This window comes from Vulpes lagopus, chromosome 1 (assembly GCF_018345385.1).
Source record: "Vulpes lagopus strain Blue_001 chromosome 1, ASM1834538v1, whole genome shotgun sequence".
Lineage (NCBI taxonomy): Eukaryota > Metazoa > Chordata > Mammalia > Carnivora > Canidae > Vulpes > Vulpes lagopus.
In genome coordinates this window covers 55,783,786-55,806,882 of record NC_054824.1, presented here as the reverse complement: position 1 = coordinate 55,806,882, position 23,097 = coordinate 55,783,786, and the positions used below count along the sequence as shown (strand labels likewise).

General features: G+C 33.7%; 1 protein-coding gene across 3 annotated transcripts in view; it reads right to left on the bottom strand.

Moving 5' to 3' along the window:
• Positions 1–23,097, bottom strand: part of MMUT (methylmalonyl-CoA mutase) — a 31,905-nt gene that overhangs the window by 6,725 nt on the left and 2,083 nt on the right. For all 3 annotated transcript variants that reach the window (XM_041762784.1, XM_041762802.1, XM_041762793.1), the window contains exons 2-11: positions 22,627–23,053; positions 20,987–21,354; positions 17,163–17,320; positions 15,666–15,837; positions 14,427–14,675; positions 11,564–11,675; positions 10,416–10,531; positions 7,772–7,887; positions 4,471–4,602; positions 2,926–3,073 (exon numbers count right to left, since the gene is read on the bottom strand). In XM_041762784.1, the coding sequence (XP_041618718.1) occupies positions 2,926–3,073; positions 4,471–4,602; positions 7,772–7,887; positions 10,416–10,531; positions 11,564–11,675; positions 14,427–14,675; positions 15,666–15,837; positions 17,163–17,320; positions 20,987–21,354; positions 22,627–23,011 (1,956 nt within the window). In that variant the 5' untranslated portion in view covers positions 23,012–23,053. The remainder of the gene's footprint in view (positions 1–2,925; positions 3,074–4,470; positions 4,603–7,771; positions 7,888–10,415; positions 10,532–11,563; positions 11,676–14,426; positions 14,676–15,665; positions 15,838–17,162; positions 17,321–20,986; positions 21,355–22,626; positions 23,054–23,097) is intronic.

Genomic DNA, 23,097 nt, shown 5'->3' with positions numbered 1-23,097 from the left:
CATATTCATTCTCTGGAATGAGTCTATACCATTTGCTTTGATCATGTGCATGTATTCAAATCACTTCATATAAAAGATACCTACAAGCTTCTCATTGTAAATATACTGTAAACTGAGAAACTTGGAAAGGAAAAGGTTATCTCAAAAATCACTGAACAATCATAAGCTCAAAAAATTATCAAAATCTGAAAATTTCCTTAATTTGGGAGTATTTTAAGGCTCATAATTTCAGTGTGAAAACAAAAGATTCTATGTTCTCAGTAATGGAGCCACATTTAAGATATCTAGGTAAATCACACAGCGTATTGGTAAAACCTTCAGTCTGTGAAAAATATAACCTATGAAATTAAAACCTTTAAGAAAATGTGCATATTCTTGGTATTAAGAAATTTAATTGTTATATGCATGATTGGTCATTCACATCATCTATGTTATAAAATTTATTAGATTAAAATTCCATTTAAGCAATTCAGTTCCATGCTTTATGCTTATACACATTAAATTGAATTTTGTGTTCAAATGTTGAAAATCTTAAAACTTCAAATTTAATTTTAATTAAATCAGACACAGAACTGTAAGAAAGTACCTTCACCCACAGATAAGTTTTCTTTTTTTTAAGGACAAAGTATTATGTTAACAAAGTTGGTAGTACTAAAAGGCAAATTATATTTTTATAGATGGCATTTAATAGGGAAATGAACCTACAGCTCTTTGAAAAATTCTTGCAAATGCCAATGGATGACAATTGTTTTTAATTACTTTTATTTTATATAAAAAAAATATTTCCCAAAAGCTACTGACTAAATATCAGGAATTATTATATTTGGTCATTATTTAAAACAAAGGAGCACCTAGGTGGCTTAGTCAGTTAAGTGTTGGAGTCTTGATTTCAGCTCAGCTCATGATCTCAGGGTCCTGGGATCAAGACCCATGTTGGGCTCCCACTGAGTGAGGCACCTGCTTGTCTCCCTCTCCCTCTGCCCTTCCCTCCTGTCTCTCTCCCCCTCCCTAAAACAAACAAATAGGCAAACAAAAAGCTAACATAAAAGGGTGGTAGAATAGAAGTAAAAAACTAGAATGGGAAAGTATTCAACTCAAAGGAAGAGTGAAAGCAATCTATTTATTTAGTCTAAAATATATTTGAGATTCTTAACAAAATCTAGCTTAAATGCATTTATGAATTTACCTACCAACACAGCTCAAGGATGTATCTCCTGAAGTTCAGGCTAACTCTTCATAGTAAAAACTTCTTCTAGACTCTCTAATAGTAGTATTTAAAAATTCAAAAGGGAAATCTCACAAATTCTACAAAGGCCCGCCCTCTTCAGGAAAGTTTACTTCTTTGCTGGTGAAAAGTCTTCACCTTAGTTGACCCATCTGCAGTGTGGAATAACAGACTTTCCTTTTCGTTGAAACTCTCTTTCTTCCTCAGTTTTTTATCTCACTCCTCACTCCATTCCCTTTCCCTTCTTTGCTGCCTCCTTTTCTTTTTCCTTTTAATGTTCAAGTTCTCATCTCATATACATTCTTAATGGGAAGTTAAATCAGTTTCCATGGCTTTAAGTACCATTTACACATTGATAAGTCTGAAAATCTTATTTATTATGGAGGCCTCTCTTTTATGCTCCAGACATGCATATAAAACTCACATGGTCATCTTCACCTTAGTGTTCTGGAAGCCAGTTCTCTTAAGCCTGCCTCCTTACCTGTAAACAGCCCTCTCTTTAAATTTTCTTCACAATCTTAGCTGACTTCTGCTAACCCTGACACTGCTTCAGTTAAGGCCTGCCTTGCTTCTCACTCAGATTACTGAACAACTTAACTGGATTCTTTGCACCTAGTCATGGCTCTTCTCAATCCACTTCAGAAAGTGATTTTCCTGGAAAGTGAGCTTTCTAAAGTATACATTTGATTGTCACTCTGACTAAACACCTTTGGGATAATGTTCAAACTTCTCAGAATGGCATATAAGGCTCTTCATCTTAATCTACATACCATCCCAAGCTCTGTATTCTAACTGTACTAAACTTCTTACAGTTTCCTGAAGACATCATGCCTTCATGGTTCTGTACCTCTGCTCAAGCCAACTCTTCTTCTTAGCATGCCCTTCCCTGCCTTGCTCTCCAGGCTTCTGAAGGGCACAGCTCACCTATAAGTTCCAGGACACTTGGACAAGTTCCTTGTTCAAACTTCAATTACAGTGATTATTATTCTGCTATGATTACTGATAAGTAAATCTCTTTCTGTTCAGAGTCTGTAACCTCCCTGAAGACAAAAATCATATCTTACTCAACTCTGAACCTAGCATTTGGTAGATGATCAATAGGTATATAGTGGATAAAGCTTTTTAATATAAAAGTTATTACAGTGTACTCAACCAAAGATATTTTGTAAAGAATGACTGTTGTATCACTCTATAGAGAATTTCAGCTTCATTTACTTCCAAAAAATTAACTTGCTGAATCAAATATTTTGTGATTAAATAAACTACTACTAGAGAATAACAAGAATAGAAATCTAATTATGAATTCCGCTCTCACTCTGATGCTTGATTTCCCTTTCAAAACACTTTCTACCAATCCATTAGCTATCTTTCCCATAAATTATTAGTCAAATCTCAATAAATGATACAATAAGACCTCTGAAAATAACCTTCAGTTTCAGAAGCCTAGTAACAATTTTAGTTACTGATACTGATTTCACAAAGTTTGAGAAACAAGTACATTAACATAAATTACATTACTTTCCTATTTCTGCCATAATTAACTGGATTATATGCATTTAAAAATAGATTGGGGAATTTTGTTGGACTCATCTTCTTTTATAACTTGAAAAATATTGTCACGGTTTATCATCTTAATATTATTTTTTCTGAATTTAAGTGATTTATGACACTCTTTTTGAAACTCCAACAATTTTCAGTACCTGAAAAAGAGGACCTATGTCCACATCAAAACCAAGATCAGCAAATCCTGTAGCAATAACTTTTGCTCCTCTGTCATGTCCATCTTGTCCCATTTTTGCCACAAGAAGACGAGGTCTGCGGCCTTCGCGTTCCATAAATTTATTAACCCTAAGAACATTTTAAAATAGAACAGCTACTAAAAAGTAGTAATAATAAAATACAATGGTTATATAGCAATTGTCCAAAGGTAAGACATAAAAACTATAATTTATTAACAGCAAATCTTTCAAGTTTATTTAAAAACACCTTTTTACATCTGTTTACTCATATTTTGTGAATATCTCTATTTCAAATTGAGAATTCCATTAAGGCCTGGATATGCTTACCACCTTTCCCTTAAACCAAAGTCTGAAAGATGGCACAGCCAATAAGCCCATAACAATTGAGAAAATCACGGTGAAACACGATGAGGAAATGACAACTTTTCACCTTCGTAAGCCAGTCTCCAGAGTATAAGATACATAAATATTTAAATATAAACTAAAAGGTGCCTTTCAGAGTTATTTATAAAAATGTGACTCACTAGTTGTTTTGAACTGTCCGTATCTCACTTACCCATCACAAGTGTGAACTCCTCCAAGCTGAAAGCAATGTGGTGCCTTCTAATAACAGTTAATCAGAATATCTGCTAGCTTAAATCAATAAATTTACACCCCATGTGAAAAAGTACTACATTTGTTTTTTTAAGAGAAAAAAATTTCCATTTTGATGACTTTCACCTTGGATGTTTTGATATTATCTTATAACTAGTGACATAAAAAGAGGGAAATTTATTACAAAGGTTGAGAAGAACAATCATCAGAAAGCTACATACCTGGGAAGTATGAAAAATTTATATTAATTTTAATGTCCTAATCATGTTTGACAGTGTTACCTACTATCAGTCAAGAGAGTCTGATTTTAATTTATGTATAGATGGCAACAAAATACTTATTTTCAAACAGGAAAATTATCTTATAATTATTTTAGCAATTAAACAATTTGAATAAACTTAGGAAATATGAAAGTATACTGTAGTAAGGAAACTGAAATATAAGTACCCAGGGGATATGAAGCAGTATCAATGTTAATTAGACAAACATTTGTTTTATTTATATATATATATTATTATTATTATTATTATTTATTTATTTACTTTTTACATTTTATTTATTTATTTGCAAGAGAGAGAGCTCACAGAGGGAAAGGAAGAAACAGACTCTTAGCTGACCAGAGGGCCCCACTTGAGCCTAGATCTCAGGACCTTGTGATCATGATCTGAGCAGAAGGCAGATGTTTAACCAACTGAGCCACCCAGGTGCCCACAAACATTTGTTTTAAATGAGAAATTCCTAAAGGGAACTATGGTGAAAATTCAAAATATTACATTAGTAAAGCTACAGACTAGCAGGACAGTCAATTCAAATATTTTCCAAATGGTGTGTGAGAAAATTAAGCCTGTAGCTGACTCATGGGTATTATGTTAATAAAAAAGACATTCTGGTTAAAGAAATCTCACATATTACCTCTTGATAGCAAATGTTATTTCTTTACTTTCTCCAAATTCCTGGCGATAGGCTCCACTCACCATACGATCATTAGCTTTATGTTCACCAAACACCTTTTTCATAGCATCTGTGATTTCTCCAACTGTACATCTAAAATATTAAAATAATAAAGGTACTATTAACATCATCATTGAGACAAAAGTACTTACTTTAATACTTAATATAATTAGACATATTTTATTACCTAAGTAAAAAACAGGCTATCAAAAATCTTATGCTATTTGTCTTTCTCCTACTGACTTATTTCGCTTAAATAAGAATGCTTTTTTACTGCATTGATAAAAGTCTCTCTCCTCAGAATACTTATGAAAAATAATTCTGGAAGCCTCTATACACAGCATTATCTTTTTAACAACTGTTAACTAAAAAATGACTAAATGATTTAAAAACTGTAAGTAGATAAGCATGTAAAGGTTACTGAATAATTCACCACTTAGCAATGCAAATAGGCAAAGAAAGCAAGATTCCCACTGATACTTTTTTTTTTTTTTTTGAGAGAGAGAGAGAGAGAGCATGAGCAAGGGGAGGGGCAGAGGGGGAGAGAGGATCCTAAACAGGCTCCAGATAGGTCAGCTGAAATCAAGAGCTGGACACTTAACCACCTGAGCCACCCAGACACCCCTCCTGCTGATACATTTTGATAGGAAGTAGGTCTTTTAGCATATTCCACCCATTTGTTTATTCATTCAACATTGATTGAATGCCGAATATGGGCCAACCAAGTTAAGTGCTAGACATATGGTGATAAATGAGACTGGGGTTGATCTTATAGAACTTCTCTTTTAATCAGGGGACACAGATAATACACAGGCACACAAATGAATTAATAAGAATTTCACATGATAATAAGCACTTTGAACACACTGAAACAGGTGAAAGAGGGTCTCTGGGGAAGCTATCCTAAAGATAATGAAGATATTAAGATAAAACTTTTCAACTAAGACCTAAATGATTTGAGAAGGAGAAACTCAAGGGAACATAAGGGGGAAAACTATTTGAAAAAGAAAGCACTAAATGCAAAAGTTCTGAGAGGTAGAAAAACATGTTCTTTGCTCTAAAACTAGAAAGAAGGACACTGGGCACACAGCATCATGAAGGAAATAGAATAAGATGAAGTCACAGATACAGGTCAGAATCATATCTCACACAATCTTGCAGGCCGTGGGAAGATTAGATTTTAATTTATTTTATTTTATTTATTTATTTATTTATTTAAGATTTTAATTCAAAAGCCATGGGTGACCATTGCAGGACTTTAGCAGAGAAGTCTTATTTCTTTTAAGAAATTAAAACTGGGGGATTCCCTGGGTGGCGCAGCGGTTTGGCGCCTGCCTTTGGCCCAGGGCGCGATCCTGGAGACCCGGGATCGAATCCCACGTCGGGCTCCCGGTGCATGGAGCCTGCTTCTCCCTCTGCCTGTGTCTCTGCCTCTCTCTCTCTCTCTCTCTCTCTCTCTCTCTGTGTGGCTATCATAAATAAAATTAAAAAAAAAAAAAAAAGAAAAAAAAAAAGAAATTAAAACTGGAAAAAAAAAATACACACACACAAACCCAACCCATATACTATGTATTTACTCTATCCCTTAAGCATTCAAAACAACATGTTAAAAAAAAAAGTTCATTATATTAGGCAATACGTAACAAAAGCAAAAATAATTCATTTAGTGACATCATATACTGGAAGAAATTTTTCTGTGGTTTGCTTGCTTTTCTGCATGTCCTATCAGGCAAAGCATTGACTGCCCTTTATTTTCGACTATCTGTTCAAAGATAAACTACACAGTGAAAAGCTTTGGAAGACAGAGAAACCTTGTCTACCTCTGAAAAGAGAGTAGGTTTACTGTTAAAAATAAAAATGTCTCCCTATACTTGAAAGTACATCAAACTTCTCAATCTACAAATGAGTGACATGAATTCATTACAATAGTTTCAAATATCCTGGGCCATGGGGAACTACACAAGTATTAATATACTTCACCCACTCTGGTGAGTAGATGGTAAAGGAGGCTTAGCTGCCTCTGAAGGGCTTCAGTGAGTTTTTTTGTTTTCACTTGCTGCAACTCTTAAAAGGCTGGTTCATCTTTTCTCATCTTTGAATACTTTTGACCCTTTCCCAAACCTTGTTAGAAAGCTTTAGTAACTAGTGGCTAAACAAAATTTAGCTGGTTGCACAGATCTGTTAATGAACTCAAACACAGAATCTGTTCACTGATTTTAAATACACCTTCAATAGCTCCACGTGCATACAGAATAGCTCCACATGCTTACAGAAGAGTGGACCCTAGAGTATCATGAATACTGCTCAATCTGCTCAAACCCTGGTAATGGCCAAGTATTGTAAATGCATAAAATGTCTTCAGGAACCCCACTGTTTGGCTAGCTGGCCACCTGGCTGCACTGTCCTGCAGCACACTGTAGCACATGGATTCCTGGGGTGCTCAGCATGCTACCTTTCATCCATGAAGGAAATGGGAGAGCTTAAGCATCTTTCTTGCTCAGAAAGGTTTCATGATACCCCTGGAACCTACATGAATTCACTTATAATTTGTTACCATCAAGCTGCTAAAATGACCAAGCCCCAGCTTTTTCCTAGAGATGGGAAATGAGCACATGCACCTGAACAGTTCTCACTACCTTATTTTGCCAGTAACTGAAAATGACAAAATCAATCACTTTTGCCCTGTTTTATTCATTCATTTGTAGAAATGTTTAGATCTAAATTAGCTAGTTAATAATGATCTGAAGGTATTTTCCTTTGTAAGATGGGCTTTCTCAAAACCTGAGGACTGCATGCTTGCATATTTTAAATGTTAATGTTTCATTTTTAAATTTTATTTAAGAGGATTAAATCCTCTTAATGTTTACATGTTTAAAAAAAATATGAATTCTGTAAGTGCACAGATATTTAAAGAAAATAAGAACTAACTTCATTTGAGTTTCCAATACTTTCTTTTAGACTCACATGGTTTTTATAATCAACTTTTTTTAAGTAACTACACTTTAAAAAGCTAAACTGGTCAACTTCTATTATTTGGAAATCTCCAAATTTCTTTTTTCTTTTAAAATTTTATCTATTTATTCATGAGAGACATAAAGAGAGAGAGGCAGAGACACAGGCAGAGGGAGAAGTAGGCTCCATGCAGGGAGCCTGACGTGGAACTTGATTCCGAGTCTCCAGGATCATGCCCTGGGCTGAAGGCAACGCTAAACCGCTGAGCCACCCAGGCTGCCTGGAAATCTCCAAATTTCAATATCCTCACCTTGCACGAGCTGCATCCACTGCAAGAGCCAGAATATTCCCATCTCCACTGGCAGCACATTCAGTCAGTGCAGCAAGACATCGTTCAGCCAAATCTTGATCTCTGCTGGCTTTGACCTTATGAAAAAGTCAAGAAAAGGGACAATTTATGTGAATACCTAATAAAACAGAGATCAGGAAATTAGACATTGATATATATCACATAGAAATTGTTCCATAATCCTAAAACTCAAAAACAAAAGGAAGGACAAGGAGAGAATAAATGTATCCTAGGTCGGATACTCATTCAATTTATTCATTCATTCATTAAATAAACATTAAAGGGCTTCCTAAAATAATACTTAATTCTGGATAATTCTGATAAGTCAGAAACAAGCAGGGCAATAATAAAAAATAGTTATGGTGACTCTCCCAAATAGTACATGCTACTTAGGCTTTACTAAGGTAACAGGACATTGAAAACAAGTAGATCTTTTATATGCATAATTTCAAAGGCACACTAAAGAATAAGAGTGACAAGGAAGAAAAAATAATAATAACATGTTATAATTTAGAAAATATTTCAGTTACATGTTGTTTTCCTTAAGTAATTAACAATATATTGGTAATAATATATGCGTGTATTGCTTTTCTTTATTCAAAAATAACCCAAAAAGGGGCACCTGGGGGTAGCTAAGTCAGTTATGTATCAGCCTTGTGATCTCAGCTCAGGTCTTCATCTCTGAGTTTTGAGTTTAAGCCCTGTATTGGGTCTAAAAAATAATAAAGAAAGAAATCCAGAAGAGACAAGAGACAATGAAAAATACTGCAACAGAGTCAAAAAGACAATGAAAAGCATGGTCAAAAACTTTTCCTGTCAGGTCCTAGCTCTACTCTGCTTTACCAATAACCTGCCTAAACAAAGTTACATAAAATCCAATTTCTTACAAGTTTGCATCACCTATAAAAGACTAAAATATGATACTACTCAAGATGCTACTAAAATCTTGTATCTATAAGCAGAAGTGGACCAGAAATCTTATATTAAGGGCAAGGAAAAACCCAACTCCATTATCATTATTGAATTTTTCTCTTGCTTGAAATAAAGTTTAACATCATTTATGGCAAATGAAACCCCTCAAATTATGAGGGTGCAGAGTTAACAAAAGCCTAAAGTATAAGAGAGGAGAAAAGGAGTTTTCCTAACATAATAAATATTCAGACTTTTGTGATGACTGAAAATAAAATGCTACATCCTAAATAGGACCTTTTAAAAAATGACAAAAATGTAAAGGGGGGGTCACTGTCTCCTGATTGAGGGTGAAAATGGAAATAATGTCATTAAACATCTGCCATTACTGGGCGCTATATTTTATGTTGGCAAATTGAATTTAAATTTTAAAAAATTAAATAAAAAAATAAATAACTGCAATTAGCTATAATAGAAAAAAATAGAAGATGATAGTTGTGCATTCAGTCTCACTGAACAACCTCTATTAGATTCCTAAAGAATATCTAAACTGAGGAGTGGAAAAAGAAGTCAGATCTTAAATTTTCATAGGGAAATTAAACTGAGGAAAACCATTAAAGATCACTAAAGAATGTCAAGTCTCTTGCCTTAGAAATAAAAGTAAGTATAAAAGATAAAGAGCCCACCATAGCTTCATACAATAGAAATATATAGGTTGTTAACTCTAAGACCATGTTTTATCTTAGTATTTCATATACTTTGATTCATCTTGGCAAGAAATTGGAACTAAAGTAAGACAGAACTCTAGTTTCAATCAAAATAAATATATTTCATTTATAAACTGTATCTTACTTACAGCACCATCAAATATATTTGAATTAAAAAGAAACAGAAAGCAAATGATTCTTTCAGAGTAGTATCAGAAACCAGGGTCTGATCAGAAACAAATTATAGTGAGAAGTCCTGGGTTCAGATACTCTGAACTTAATTTGTTTTTGATTTTGAGTGAGTTACATAATCATTTAAGCCTTTGTTTTAATCTGTAAATTATGGGAGGCATTATTATTATTATAGCAGTTTTTAATAGCAATATGTAAGTTTCACAGAGTCAGCTGTCAAGATTTAAAACATGAGTGTTACAAATACACCATGAAGTTCCAACAAATAAACCATGAAGTTCCAATTTTTCTAAAATAAATAAATAAATAAATAAATAAATAAATAAATAAATAAATAAATAAAACATGAGTGTTTAGAGTCAACAGACTTACATTTGAGTCTTGGTTGTTCAATTATTTATTCTGGTCAAGTTTCTCAAACTCAAATTTATCTTTAGTTTCCTTAACTTTTTTTTTTTTTTTTAAGATTTCATTTATTTATTTGACAGAGAGAGAGAAAGCACAAGCAAGGGGTAGCACCAAGAAGAGGGAAAGAGAGAAGCAGACATCCCACCAAGCAGGGAGCCCAACAGGGGGCTCAATTCCAGGACACTGGGATCATGATCTGAGCCAAAGGCAGATGCTTAACCTATTGAGCCACCCAGGTGCCTTTAACTTTAAATTTCTTTAACTTTAAAATGTTGGGAAATAATGCCCACCTCATGTAGTTGTTATGAGGCTTAATAAGCACAACAATGTAGGTGCTTATACAGTGCCGAGAATATAGAAAGCACTCAAAAAACGATAGCTGTTATTACCTTCTTGAGTTTTTCAATTTGTTTGTTACGCACTGAAGTATTATCAATCGCCAGAACTTCCACAGATTCTTCTTTTTCCAATTGGTACTTATTTACTCCAACAATTATTTCAGAACCTATTAATTTCCCAGAGGAAAATAATATGTAGATAGTAATGCTCTGATCATCACTTACTTTCCCTATAAGCTTAATATTTTTACATAGGATTCTTAAATCCTAATAAAACTTCAATATAGATCAGCAAAGTATATCCCAATAAAATGAGAAGAGAGGGGAAAGAAAAGTTATGTATCAGAATCTCTGTAAGGGATTTTTGTTTTATTATTGTTATTTTATTATTCTCCCAAACTATATGCTTCCCAGAGTTTCTGATAAACACTTCTAACACTACAAAATTAAAATAATAATAGCAGCAACATCAAGATTTATAAGGGAGAAGATTAACATCCAATAGCATTTCTAACATATTCTTGAATTCTCTTATAACCCAATCACTTTTAACAAAAAGTACTCTTAAAATTTAAAAGCAGTAAAACAGAATCATAAAGATGTTTAGATGTTTCCTGAACCTAGTAAGAATATATTTTGCCTCAAACTACCAGATTATTACTGTATCTAAAGACATCCTGCCACCCACCACTTCTCCTTATTTCCTTTATAGAATTCATCACAATCTATAATTATTTTATTTGTTTACTTGGTCTTTTTCTCTTACTAAAATGTAAGCTCTAAGCGTGCAGAGAGCATGTCTAACCTGTTCACAGGTGTATGCCCAGACATGGCATAGTGCCTCAAATACTAAATACTAAAAAAGTGTTGTCTGACTGAATAAATTAATACTCCAATGCAAGCATAATGACAGTATCTTTAAAACGCTGAAGATATCCACCTATACACTACACACACACACACACACACACACACACACACACAATGGCATACCTCCACTCATACTCTACATATGCTTACCCATGTGCATCCATGCAAAAATACAAAGAGACAGAGAGATAACAGAGATGAAACATTTTATTCAAGTTTCATTTTTCCATTATTTTTGTCTTATTAACTACATATACTATCTTCAAACAGAAATTAATATCTCTTTTTAAATACTAGATTCACATATAAATGTTTTCATTTTCTCTTACCAGAGTCTATCCTTGCCTGCCTTCGGGCAGCACATTCTTCAATTCGAAGTTTAGGTATTCCTTCTGCTACAGCTTTGGCCATTCCACCCATCTCTTCAATTTCATCAATGAGCTAATATGAAAACAGATTAGTAAAACTGGAAAAGAATATAAAGATATTTCTATAAACGATACAATAGTTACACTATATAATTACTGATATTAATAAAGTCAAACTATTTTAGTGGCAAGTTTAATGTTTCATAAGAAAAGAATTAAGTTAACATCAAGAGCACTGATTAGAAGTTCTACAGAGTTAAGGGTGCCTGGCTGCCTTATTTGGAGGGAGCATCCAACTCCTGATCTTAGGTTGGTGAGTTTGAGGCCCAAGCTGGGTGTAGAGATTACTTAAATGAATAAATAGAAACTATAAAAAACAAAAAGAAAGAAAAAGAAATTCTATACAGTTAACAATACACTATTGTGTATTTGAAAGTTGCTAAGATAGTAGATCTTAAAAGTTCTTATCACAGGAAAAAATTTTATATAACTGTGAAGTATGGATATTAATGAAACTTATTCTGGTACTCACTTCACAATTCATATATATATATATATATATATATATATACATATATATATATCAAATCCTCACGTTGCATATCTTAACCTAACACAACATTATATGTCAATTATATCTCAACTAAAAGAAGAAATTATGTACTTAAAGTTACTGAATAACAGAAAAACTAGGACGTAGAATATAGGAAACAGTCTTGTTAGTCTTGAGAGAAAACTAACATTAATTCTGTAATCTTATTTTTAGTTATACAAGTAAAACATTCATGATCACATAAATAAATACTCTTTAAAAATATATTCCAAAATGCAGTTTTATTTTTGATTTGAGCAGCAGAGTAATGATATTACTCCATCTTTACCGATACTAGAAAATACCTAAACCTTTAATCACCGCCTCATATATACACAAGAAAGTGGGAAAATAAATGCTGGAAGGGTATATGAGTTAGCAGAAAGGAACAAAGTTAAATTTGTTTTTTTCCTGAAGAATTCAAGAAATAAGAATTTGTGTTGGGTTCAAAAGAAGCCAAAGCTAAGATAGGAAGCTAAAAAGAGGGGAATACTTTAGAATTTGCAACTACCCCTTTCCCATTCTGTCAAGAGAAAATGCCTTGACGAAGTTTACTACCCGCAGAAAATGGACCAAAATTTACTTCTGCAGAAAAGTAATGGGCTATTAAACACCAAGTACAGAAAGAGGCAAGGATAAGATGTCTTGTTGAAATAAAAAGCTGCATTCTGAATAATAAGACTAAAGACAAAAGGCACATAGAAGAAAAAGACAATACGGGATACAGAAGAAAACTTTAAAAAATATAGTTACTATCCTCAGAAAAGAAGATTAGGTTCTGTATTAAAGAAACAAGTAGTATTAATATACAAGGGAGAAATTCAGAAAACAAAAATGGGCTTTTGAAAATTAAAAAAATGATATATGAATTTTAATATATAAGTAGAAATTTAAAGTTGATGACTCTTCAAGAACACAAAACAGAATCTCACGGATGAGTTATATAACAGATAAGAACATCAGAGTATCTTTTAAGAAGGTCCTTATCCAATAACTAGGAGTTCCAGAAAGAGAAACCACAGAAAAATGGGAGGGAGGAAATTATCAAAAAAAGTAATACAAGACAATTTCCCAGAGCTATGAGAACACGAAAGTGGGCGAGATTAAAAAATGCCCACTGGAAAAAAAAAAAAAATGCCCACTGAAGGTCCAGTGCAATGTAGGAAAAAAATACATACACCAAAGTCCAGCAACTCAAAAAATAAAGAGATCCTAAAACTGTTAGAAATTTCCTGAGAGTGAAAATAGCCTGAGATTTCAAACAGAAATAGTTGGAAGTTAGAATAAAAAGCTAGGATAAAAAGTAGATCAATGCTTATACACTACCAAATGAAAATAATTTCAAACACAGTCAGACTATCTATCAAATCCTGAGTAGAGGGATCCCTGGGTGGCACAGCGGTTTGGCGCCTGCCTTTGGCCCAGGGCGCGATCCTGGAGACCCGGGATCAAATCCCACGTCGGGCTCCCGGTGCATGGAGCCTGCTTCTCCCTCTGCCTATGTCTCTGCCTCTTTCTCTCTCTCTCTGTGTGTGTGACTATCATAAATAAATAAAAATTAAAAAAAAAAAATCCTGAGTAGAGTGAAGACATTTTCAAACATTCAAAGTTTCATAGACGTCATCTCCCAGTTACCACTTTTAAAGGAGGTTCCTATGAAGTGTGCTTCAAAATAACAAGGGATAAATCAACAGAGGTAGACACAAGATTCTAGATACAAATTCAACATAGCGGACGTAAAAATAATTCCCAAGATAATGTCAAAGGGAAGCAGGTCTAGAAACTAGAGAAAAAAATCAAAGGAGAGCATTGGAGGACTTCAGAAGGATATATACATACTATTGAGATATAATTGTATTGGTAGTATTATAAGACAAGAGAAAGCAGAGGTAAGAATCAGCTAAAATACTACACTACCATACTACAAAGCAATAGATAATGATGGACTTAGACATAATACATACGTGTAATTTTAAAATATGGAGATAAAAACAAACAAAATGATGTATTTGATTCAAGGAAGCAGGAAAAAAGTAAGTAGAAGACAAAGGACTACTTTTTTATGTTCCAGCCTTTTAACACTAGTAGGCTTTTCTATTCTTTGAACAAAATACTTTAATATGAATACACATGTATTTTTAAATTATGTTTCCACTTGTATACTATTAAAGTTGAATCTGAAATTCTTTTTCTCTCATTTTATAAATCTTGATATAAATAAGAGAAACTGACCTTCAAGGCAGCATCATAAACATCATTTGTGAGAGATTCCATCATATAGGAACCTCCCCACGGATCAGCCACTTTGGGAATCCCAGATTCTTCTTGAATAATGATTTGTGTATTCCTGGCAATTCGAGCACTTTTCACAGTTGGCAAACCCAAGGCTTCATCAAAAGAATTTGTGTGCAAAGACTGAGTGCCTCCAAACACTGCTGCCATTGCTTCTATTGTGGTACGAATAATGTTATTATAAGGATCCTAAAACATTTAGGATGAAAAGCAAAAAGGCAAAACAAAACAACTGATAAACGATGCTATGATTAAGCAGTGGCTGCTGCATACTTATCCTGCCAATGTCTATACTAGGCTTCAGAATATCCAATAAATTAGTAGACGCCAGACTTAACAGGCACTCAGCAAATGATTTATTAATAAATGATAAATGAAGCGGATAAACAACGTACTATGAGATAAAAAATCTGGATTTATTCTGTTCCTGACTGTGATCGGCAAATCACTGGACTTTTCTGAACTTTAGTTTCCTTAACCATAAAAATGAGGAGGTTAAGACAAATGATTATTAAGGTTTCTTCTAACCCTGAAACTGTATTTCTCCATTTATAAGTACCTGAAGTCATATTTAATATGGATATATTAGTTTTTATTCACTTTTAAATGTATAAGAGCAATATAACTCTAAAGTTATGAATTATTTTTAATGTATCAAAATAATTTATATAAAGAAAATGCATGAAAAAAGATCACCACACGATTTTCTAATAGAACGAAATTAAAACACTCACATGACAATAGCCTTTAAATGGGTCTGTGTGCATGCATACTTACTTAAACATAACTAAAATATTTTATGTGTACAAAATTTTAATTAGGCAATTTTATGTTATGAATTTTAACTCTTAAAATTACTTAAGACAATATTAACTAAGTCATGATTTTTACTTCTTCCGTATCATCACATTTTTTTTTTTTTTTTTGATTTTTAAAAAGGTAAAACAGCACTACAGGTAAGTGGATTTATATGATTTTATATTGTTAACCACTAGAGGGAGCCAGCTTTATTTATTATAATATGTGTAAAAAATCTAAATGTGCATTATATTTCAGAATGATAATTTTCAAATATTAACACAGCTGGTTTCTTAAATCTACTTCCTGATTGTGCTATGTTGCTTATAAGACAATATATGACTAAAACTCTACACTTTATGTGTATATATATATATATACCTGCTCAGTAAGTGACCATCCTGATGTCTGACAATGTGCTCTTAGAAGAAGAGATTTAGAGTTTTTAGGCTGAAACATTTTCTCTATTAAGTGAGCCCAGAGTCTTCTCCCAGCTCTCATTTTTGCTATTTCCATATAAAAGTTCATCCCAATTCCCCAGAAGAAAGACAACCTAAAATAGTAATGTTAAGTCCATTATTTGATTATACTTAACAACATAAAATGGAAAATAAAACTAATTGTATCACACACTAAAGAAAATAGTGTCCAGATTTTAATTTCAAACAATTTAATTTGAATTAGAATCAAAGAATATATATTAAAGTAGCTTTAAACCTAACAAAGTACAGTTTTAGGCACACAGAAGAAAGGGCTGTGATTATTTGCCTCACTAAGAAATTATTCACTTTACAATTGGTTTTCTTTATAAAAGAAGTTCCTCTTGCACCCTTAAATAAAGAATGAATAGTTATCCAAAAATAAAATAATTCAAGAATACCCAATATGTAATTCAGGGGTCACCTACACAGGGAATCAAACAAACTTGTTTTCTTCGGATAGCAAGAAGTTTTCCTGTTTTTTTTTTTTTTTTTTTAAGACTTTATTTATTTGAGAGAGAGAGATAGTGAGAGAGATCGTTAAGAGAGAGCATGAGCAGGAAGGAGAGCACTAGTGGGGAGAAGAGGGAGAAGCAGACTACCCCTGAGCAGGGAGCCCGAGGCCAGGATTCCCAGGACCCCTAGATCATGATCTCAGCCAAAGGCTGACGCTTAACCAATGGAGTTACCCAAGAGCCCGTGTTTTGTTTTGTTTTTAAAGAATAATGATATATTTGGTCTAGGCATACATTTCTCCAATTGCCCCCAAGCCCACTACTTTTTATTTTATATTCTGCACCTAGTTACACATTTGGTTTACTTGTCTGTGCCTAAAGGCACAAAGGCTGTGTTTCTTTCTATAAAACAAGGTGAGTCTGAAATAAAGAAATTAAAAACTGATAAAAATTCTTGATACGCCTTTTGCTGTTCTCAGATATTTGTCTCAGGATACCTTTTCATTCTTAAAAATTACTGAAGATCCCCAAGAAATCTTTATTAGGATAATTTCTATCAATGTTTTATATATTAATTCATTTAGAAACAAGAAACATAGGACATAAGTAACATAAATAATATTTTTATGAAAAATAATTATAGTTCATTAAAAAATTGTAATAAATCAGTCATTGTTTTACATTTTTGCAAATCTAATGTGTGGCTTCAGGGAAGACAGCTAGAATCAATATCTGTTACCAGAAAGAAGTCAAATTTAATTCTGAAATTTAATTATACACAGTATTGGCTTATTCTCTAATTAGTACTCCAATAAAACATAAGAGAATCTAGTGTGACATTTGTATATACAAGTTAATTTTATCAATAGGTCTACTGTACACTCATAAATTTGTCCTAAAAACTTTCCTAATATTGAGACAATCTCTGTGGTCAATTTACTCACCTTGGTGCAAATTCATCAATTGTCAGACCAGCTTGGAGTCCAGTTCTACAGTATTCCAACCCATCAGCTATAGTATAGGCCAGTTCCAGGATGGCATCAGCCCCTGCTTCCTGCATATGGTATCCACTGATTGAAATTGAATTAAATTTTGGCATGTGCTATAAAAATAATAAAAAATATAGCAGTGAATAAAAATTTTTAAAGTTTCTATTAAACCCATTTTCTAAAAGACTATTATTTTTAAATGATGTTCAACTCAGATATACTAAGTATACTCTTTAATATTAACTGAAAATATTTAATGCTTACTTTGTTACATTTAATTCACTCAATTTAAGTGGTGATTCAATGAACCATCATAAAAACTGCACCTGTTTTATTTTCCTAGTGAAAAAGAATTTTCACTAACCATTCTTTAGAGTCAAAGTTTAAAAATAAATTAGTTGAGGTTAGACATGCAACCAACCCTTAGTCTGAGAATTAAATAAGACATCTTTAATTCCAAAGCAACGACTATGACCTCTTACAAGGTTCTGAGATCTTATAACTTTGGGCTAATTTGCTGAAGATATATAAGTTTAAGTTTTACTAATTATCAATTTTATTATTTGAATGAAGTCATTAAACATGAACAAGTACATGGTAGGGGAGGAAAGAGAAAATGACTCAATCCTTAGTACTATATATTAAAACACAACAGGATAAATACATGGTTTAAAAATCAAAGATTTCAATTTGACTTACTGTGACATTTAATGCTAAGCATACCCAACACAGGTTCTTTCTAGCAAAATCACTACGAGAATGGCATTCATTTCAGAGGGCACCTAGCTGGCTCAGTGGGTGGAACATGTGACTCTTGTGGGGTCATGAGTTTGAGCCCCACATTGGGTGCTGGGATTACTTTTAAAAATAAATAAATAAAAAGATTAAAAAAAGAAAAGGGCATTTCTACCATTCCCCTAAAACTTTATATTAGGGAGGGTACATATCATACATATTCTGTAAAGCCTCCAAATTATTATCCTTCCCAAGAATTGGCCAAACATAAAATAATAAAAATTTAATCACTGAAACTCACTATGATAATTAAGAACATGGGCTCTAGAGTCAGAATGCTCAAAGTCTAGCTATGTTACTTAACTAGCCGTAAGACTTTAGGCAAGTTTCTCACCCTTGTTATTCCCTAGTTTCCTAAAGCATTAAATAGAGGTAATAATTATGCCTCCCTCATGTAATTGTTATAGGATTAAATGAAATGATTCATCTAAACCATTTAGCATTATGCCAGTATGCAATAAGCATGCAAAAAGTGTTACTTGTTGCTGCTGTATGCTATTGATCTGCAACTTACCTTTTTTTTGTTTTTAAAGATTTTGTTTATTTATTCATGAGACACAGAGAAAGAGGCAGAGACACAGGCAGAGGGAGAAGCAGGCTCCATGCAGGAAGCCTGATGTGGGACTCGATCCCGGGACTCCAGGATCACACCCTGGGCTGAAGGCAGGCACTAAACCACTGAGCCACCCAGGGATTCCCTGCAACTTACATTTCTTAATATTTTATTTTTAATTAACCAAAAGCAATTGAAAAATGTTCCATTGCAAAAACAGTAAGAGGACTGAATTACATGGAATTGAGATTGCCCAAATATATAGTTTATAAATAAGAAGCAATAAAACAAATAAGTTCTTCTCTACAAAGAGGAGTTTAGTAGCAGAATTTCTTTAAAAACAATAGAAATACTGGGATATTAGAATATTATTCAGCCTTAAAAAAGGTGGTTAATTCTCATACATGCTACAACAGAGATGAACCTTGAGGACACTGTGCTAAGTGAAATAATCCAGTCACAAAAAGACAAATAGTATATGATTACATTTCTAGGAGGTAGCTAGAGTAGTCAAATTCACAGAGATAGGAAATGGAAGGATAGTTTCCAAGAGCTAGAGGAAAAAGAGGATGGGGAATTACTATTTAATAGGTACAGAGTTTTAGTTCTCCAAGATGCAAAAAGTTCTGGAGATGGATGGTGGTGATGGTTGCATAACAGTGTGAATGTACTTAATGCCACTTAACTGTACACTTCAAAACAGTGAAGATGGTAAATTCTATGTCATGTGAATTTTGCTACAATTAAACTATTTTTTTAAATCAAGAAGTTGAGTTTTCAACGGACTTCAATATAGCATTATTATGTCAGTATATGCAACCAGCACTTTCATCACTTATGTGAAGGATTATATAAAGCAATTTTGTTTTTATTTTTTTTTTAATTTTTATTTATTTATGATAGTCACAGAGAGAGAGAGAGGTAGAGACACAGGCAGAGGGAGAAGCAGGCTCCATGCACCGGGAGCCCGATGTGGGATTCGATCCCGGGTCTCCAGGATCGCGCCCTGGGCCAAAGGCAGGCGCCAAACCGCTGCGCCACCCAGGGATCCCTATAAAGCAATTTTGAACTTGAAGAGGATACTAGGAGCTTTACAAAGGTAAAATGCCCAACAACATAACAGCATAAACTGTACAAACTGCTACTAACTATTCATTTCTCCACTCTCCTCCTATAATACCTGAACCATAAATGCAGAATGCCAATTTACAAGAACTGTACTTCCAATCTTCTCTCATTACTGTGGGTATCCACTGGGATAAACGTGGTTGCACTGGCCAGGAAGTGAGTCCACTGGTATAAAAGTGGAACTGGGGATTCTTCCTTCTGGAAATTTACCTTAAATCAGAGGAGCTGAGTCTATCCCACCTCCTCAACCATGAGTGGCATAGTAACAAAAGAGGACAAGCAAGATTAAAGGAGACTGGAACCCTGGTGACTGTGGAGCTCCCATACAACCAAGCTCTTGACAGCCTACTTTCCAATTTCTTTCAGACAGAGGGTCGACTTCTATTTAGTTTAAGCTACTACTATTTGGGTGTGTATGTCTGTCATATGCTGCTAAATGTATTCCTGTGCATGTTCTTGAAATTGAAAAGGGGGATAGAAATATACAGTTCTATACAACACAGTTCACATGGGCAGAGATCTATGAAAAGAAATAAAATTGCCAAGCGTAAAGGCTAAATACTGATGAGACAAGGCAATGCTTGCAGGAGTTCTTAGACAACAGCAATTATAAGAAATAAAAAAGATTTAAAAAAAGTTTAATGGTGGAGGGGAGATGGGCCCTTTGCCATGAAATAATATAATCTAACCTTAACGTAGACTAAGAGAGCATTGCCAGCAAGAAGCAAAGTGTGAGTGATGGCAAAACTACTTATTAATTACTCAGAGGAAGATGAAAAAGCTTTATGTTTCCCTTAGAGAGATTGCTACAAACACAGAACACTGTAAAACCCTTCTTTTCCCACCACTCTGATGATGAAGACAACCTAATTCAGAGGTGAAATACCAGGAAACTCATTCTAGATGCAGATATAAGCAATATCTTATAAAGCTGTTATTTTGATAGCCAAATGTCTGACCCCAGTGTATACTTCAAAACTGAATATGAACTCTGGAAAGAAATAAAGAAGTGTAAATTATGAGCCCTCCTTGATTCTAAAAATTATCAGACAATAACAATTTTAATAAAGAAAATACGGTATGCATCTAATGCTCAGATTCCTATAGATAATAACAGACTATAAGATGAGTACATTAAAAGCAAAACATACAAATTAACAACACACATATACATAAAACTCATACTCTGACTTTACACTAAAACTATTATTTTGACTCACTTATAAATTCAAATTAGGTGATATTTTATAAAAAGTCTTACATCCAAAGAAGTAAAGCAAATCTCATAAGTAGCAGGAAATACCTGTGCTGTATATTGGAAGATGTCAGCAATAATTCTCATGGATGGTTCTGGAGGAAAAATGTAAGTATTTCTGACCATAAACTCCTTTAGTATATCATTCTGGATTGTACCAGTAAGTTTCTCTTTAGGTACGCCTTGCTCTTCTCCAGTTACTATAAAAGTTGCAAGAACTGGAATAACTGCTCCATTCATGGTCATGGAAACCGACATTTTTTCTAAAGGAATTCCATCAAAAAGAATTTTGGTATCTTCCACAGTGTCAATAGCAACTCCAGCCATTCCAACATCACCACGAACTCGAGGGTTGTCTGAATCATATCCACGATGTGTTGCCAGATCAAAGGCAACTGATAATCCCTGCTGACCAGCTGAGTACATAAAGAAAAACAATGTAGGATTTAAGGAGTCTGGCACCAAAGTAAACTCATTTACATTAACACTACTAAAGGAGTTGATTCATCTCATCATAATATATATTTTTTAACATTTTTATGCTCATACATGTCAAAACAAATTTAAATATAGTTCATTTCCTAAGTTGTTTCCCATGTGGTACAATGCACAAATTGAGTTGCAGAACGGAAAGAATAAAACATCTCACCTCATGTCTGAGGATCTTTTTTATCTTAGCACTTTTTTAAAAATAACTGAAAGTATGTACCTCTTAATGTCCTTCACCTAGTTTGCCTTTATCTTAACAATTTCAGACAGAAATATTTTTTACGGTACACAAGAAGACCTATTTATAAATAGTTAACATAATTTAGTATCTGTATGCTTATGTAATTTAGTTCTTGTATTTAATAGGGTAGTAAACAAGATGTCCTGGTTATTCAAATATTCTGGAAAACAGAATTATGAACACTATGCAAAAAACAAAAAGTGTACACTAAATATAAGATCAGTCCTCTATGTGTAATATAAATTTACAAATCCTCAAATTTAGCATTCAAATATGATTTTAATACAGGTCAAATAGAAAAAATAGTAGTTAATATAATTTTCAGAGACATGAATGCCAGACTGCACTAAATATATTTGTACATTATCATTGGCTTATTACTTTACCTGGGCATCTTTTAAATTGTTTTCCCCTTCAGTTCCCATCTTGACAATGTTAATTAAAAGCTTTTCAAAGAGAAAGCCAATGTCTCCTTTCATCATACAATTTCACCTAATTTGTTTTACATAAAGTGCATGGTTTGTTTTTGGTTTTGTTTTTTTTAAGATTTATTTATTTATCTAAGGGGCAGGAGCCACAGAAGAACAAGGAGAGTCTTCTTTAAGTAGACTCTGTGCTGAGTGCAGAGCCTGACCCAGAGCTCGATCTCAAGACCCTGAGATCATGACCTGAGATGAAACCAAGAGTCAGATGCTCAACTAACAGCACCACCCAGGTGTCCCCATAATATGCATGTTAACTGTTGTTGGCATTCAAGAATTTAGCAGTTTAATTTGGCTCACCTATCCTTTGGCTATGGACGTTGAAAACATCCATCTTTTTCAGAGTATAGTCTTAACTACAAAATTATAAAGTGACTATCATCTTTACCAAGATTAACCAGTGTCCCTTCTAAAGAAGCCAAGAACAGGAAACCTATGTTTGATTATGAATATGATGTGCTGCATTAAAATCTCACCCTTAATATTGTCTTTATAGAACTTATTGCTTTCTTCCACAGTACTAAAACCAGCATACTGGCGGATGGTCCAGGGCCTAAAGGTGTACATGGTGGGATATGGTCCACGTGTGAATGGCTTCACTCCTGGAAGTTCTTCAGCTAAGTCCTTGGTATCCCTGCTGGAATATAAAGGCTTTATGGAGATCCCTTCTGGAGTGTGCCATATTAAGTCTTCTGGGTTTTTGCCTTTCAATTGCTTTTTAGCCAGGGCAGCCCATTCTGGGTGAAGGGGTTGTTGCTGATGCAGAAGTCGACGCCATATAAGCCTGGATCCTGGTGACTCTTTGAGCTGCTTCAGATGGTGCGGTGAAAGCAAAAGAAGCCGAGTCTTAGCCCTCAACATGATGGAGCATGAAAAATACTCAAAAAAACCCCAAGAACTGGCCTAGAAAAAGAAGCAGAGTATACATGTATTCACAAAAGGCAAAA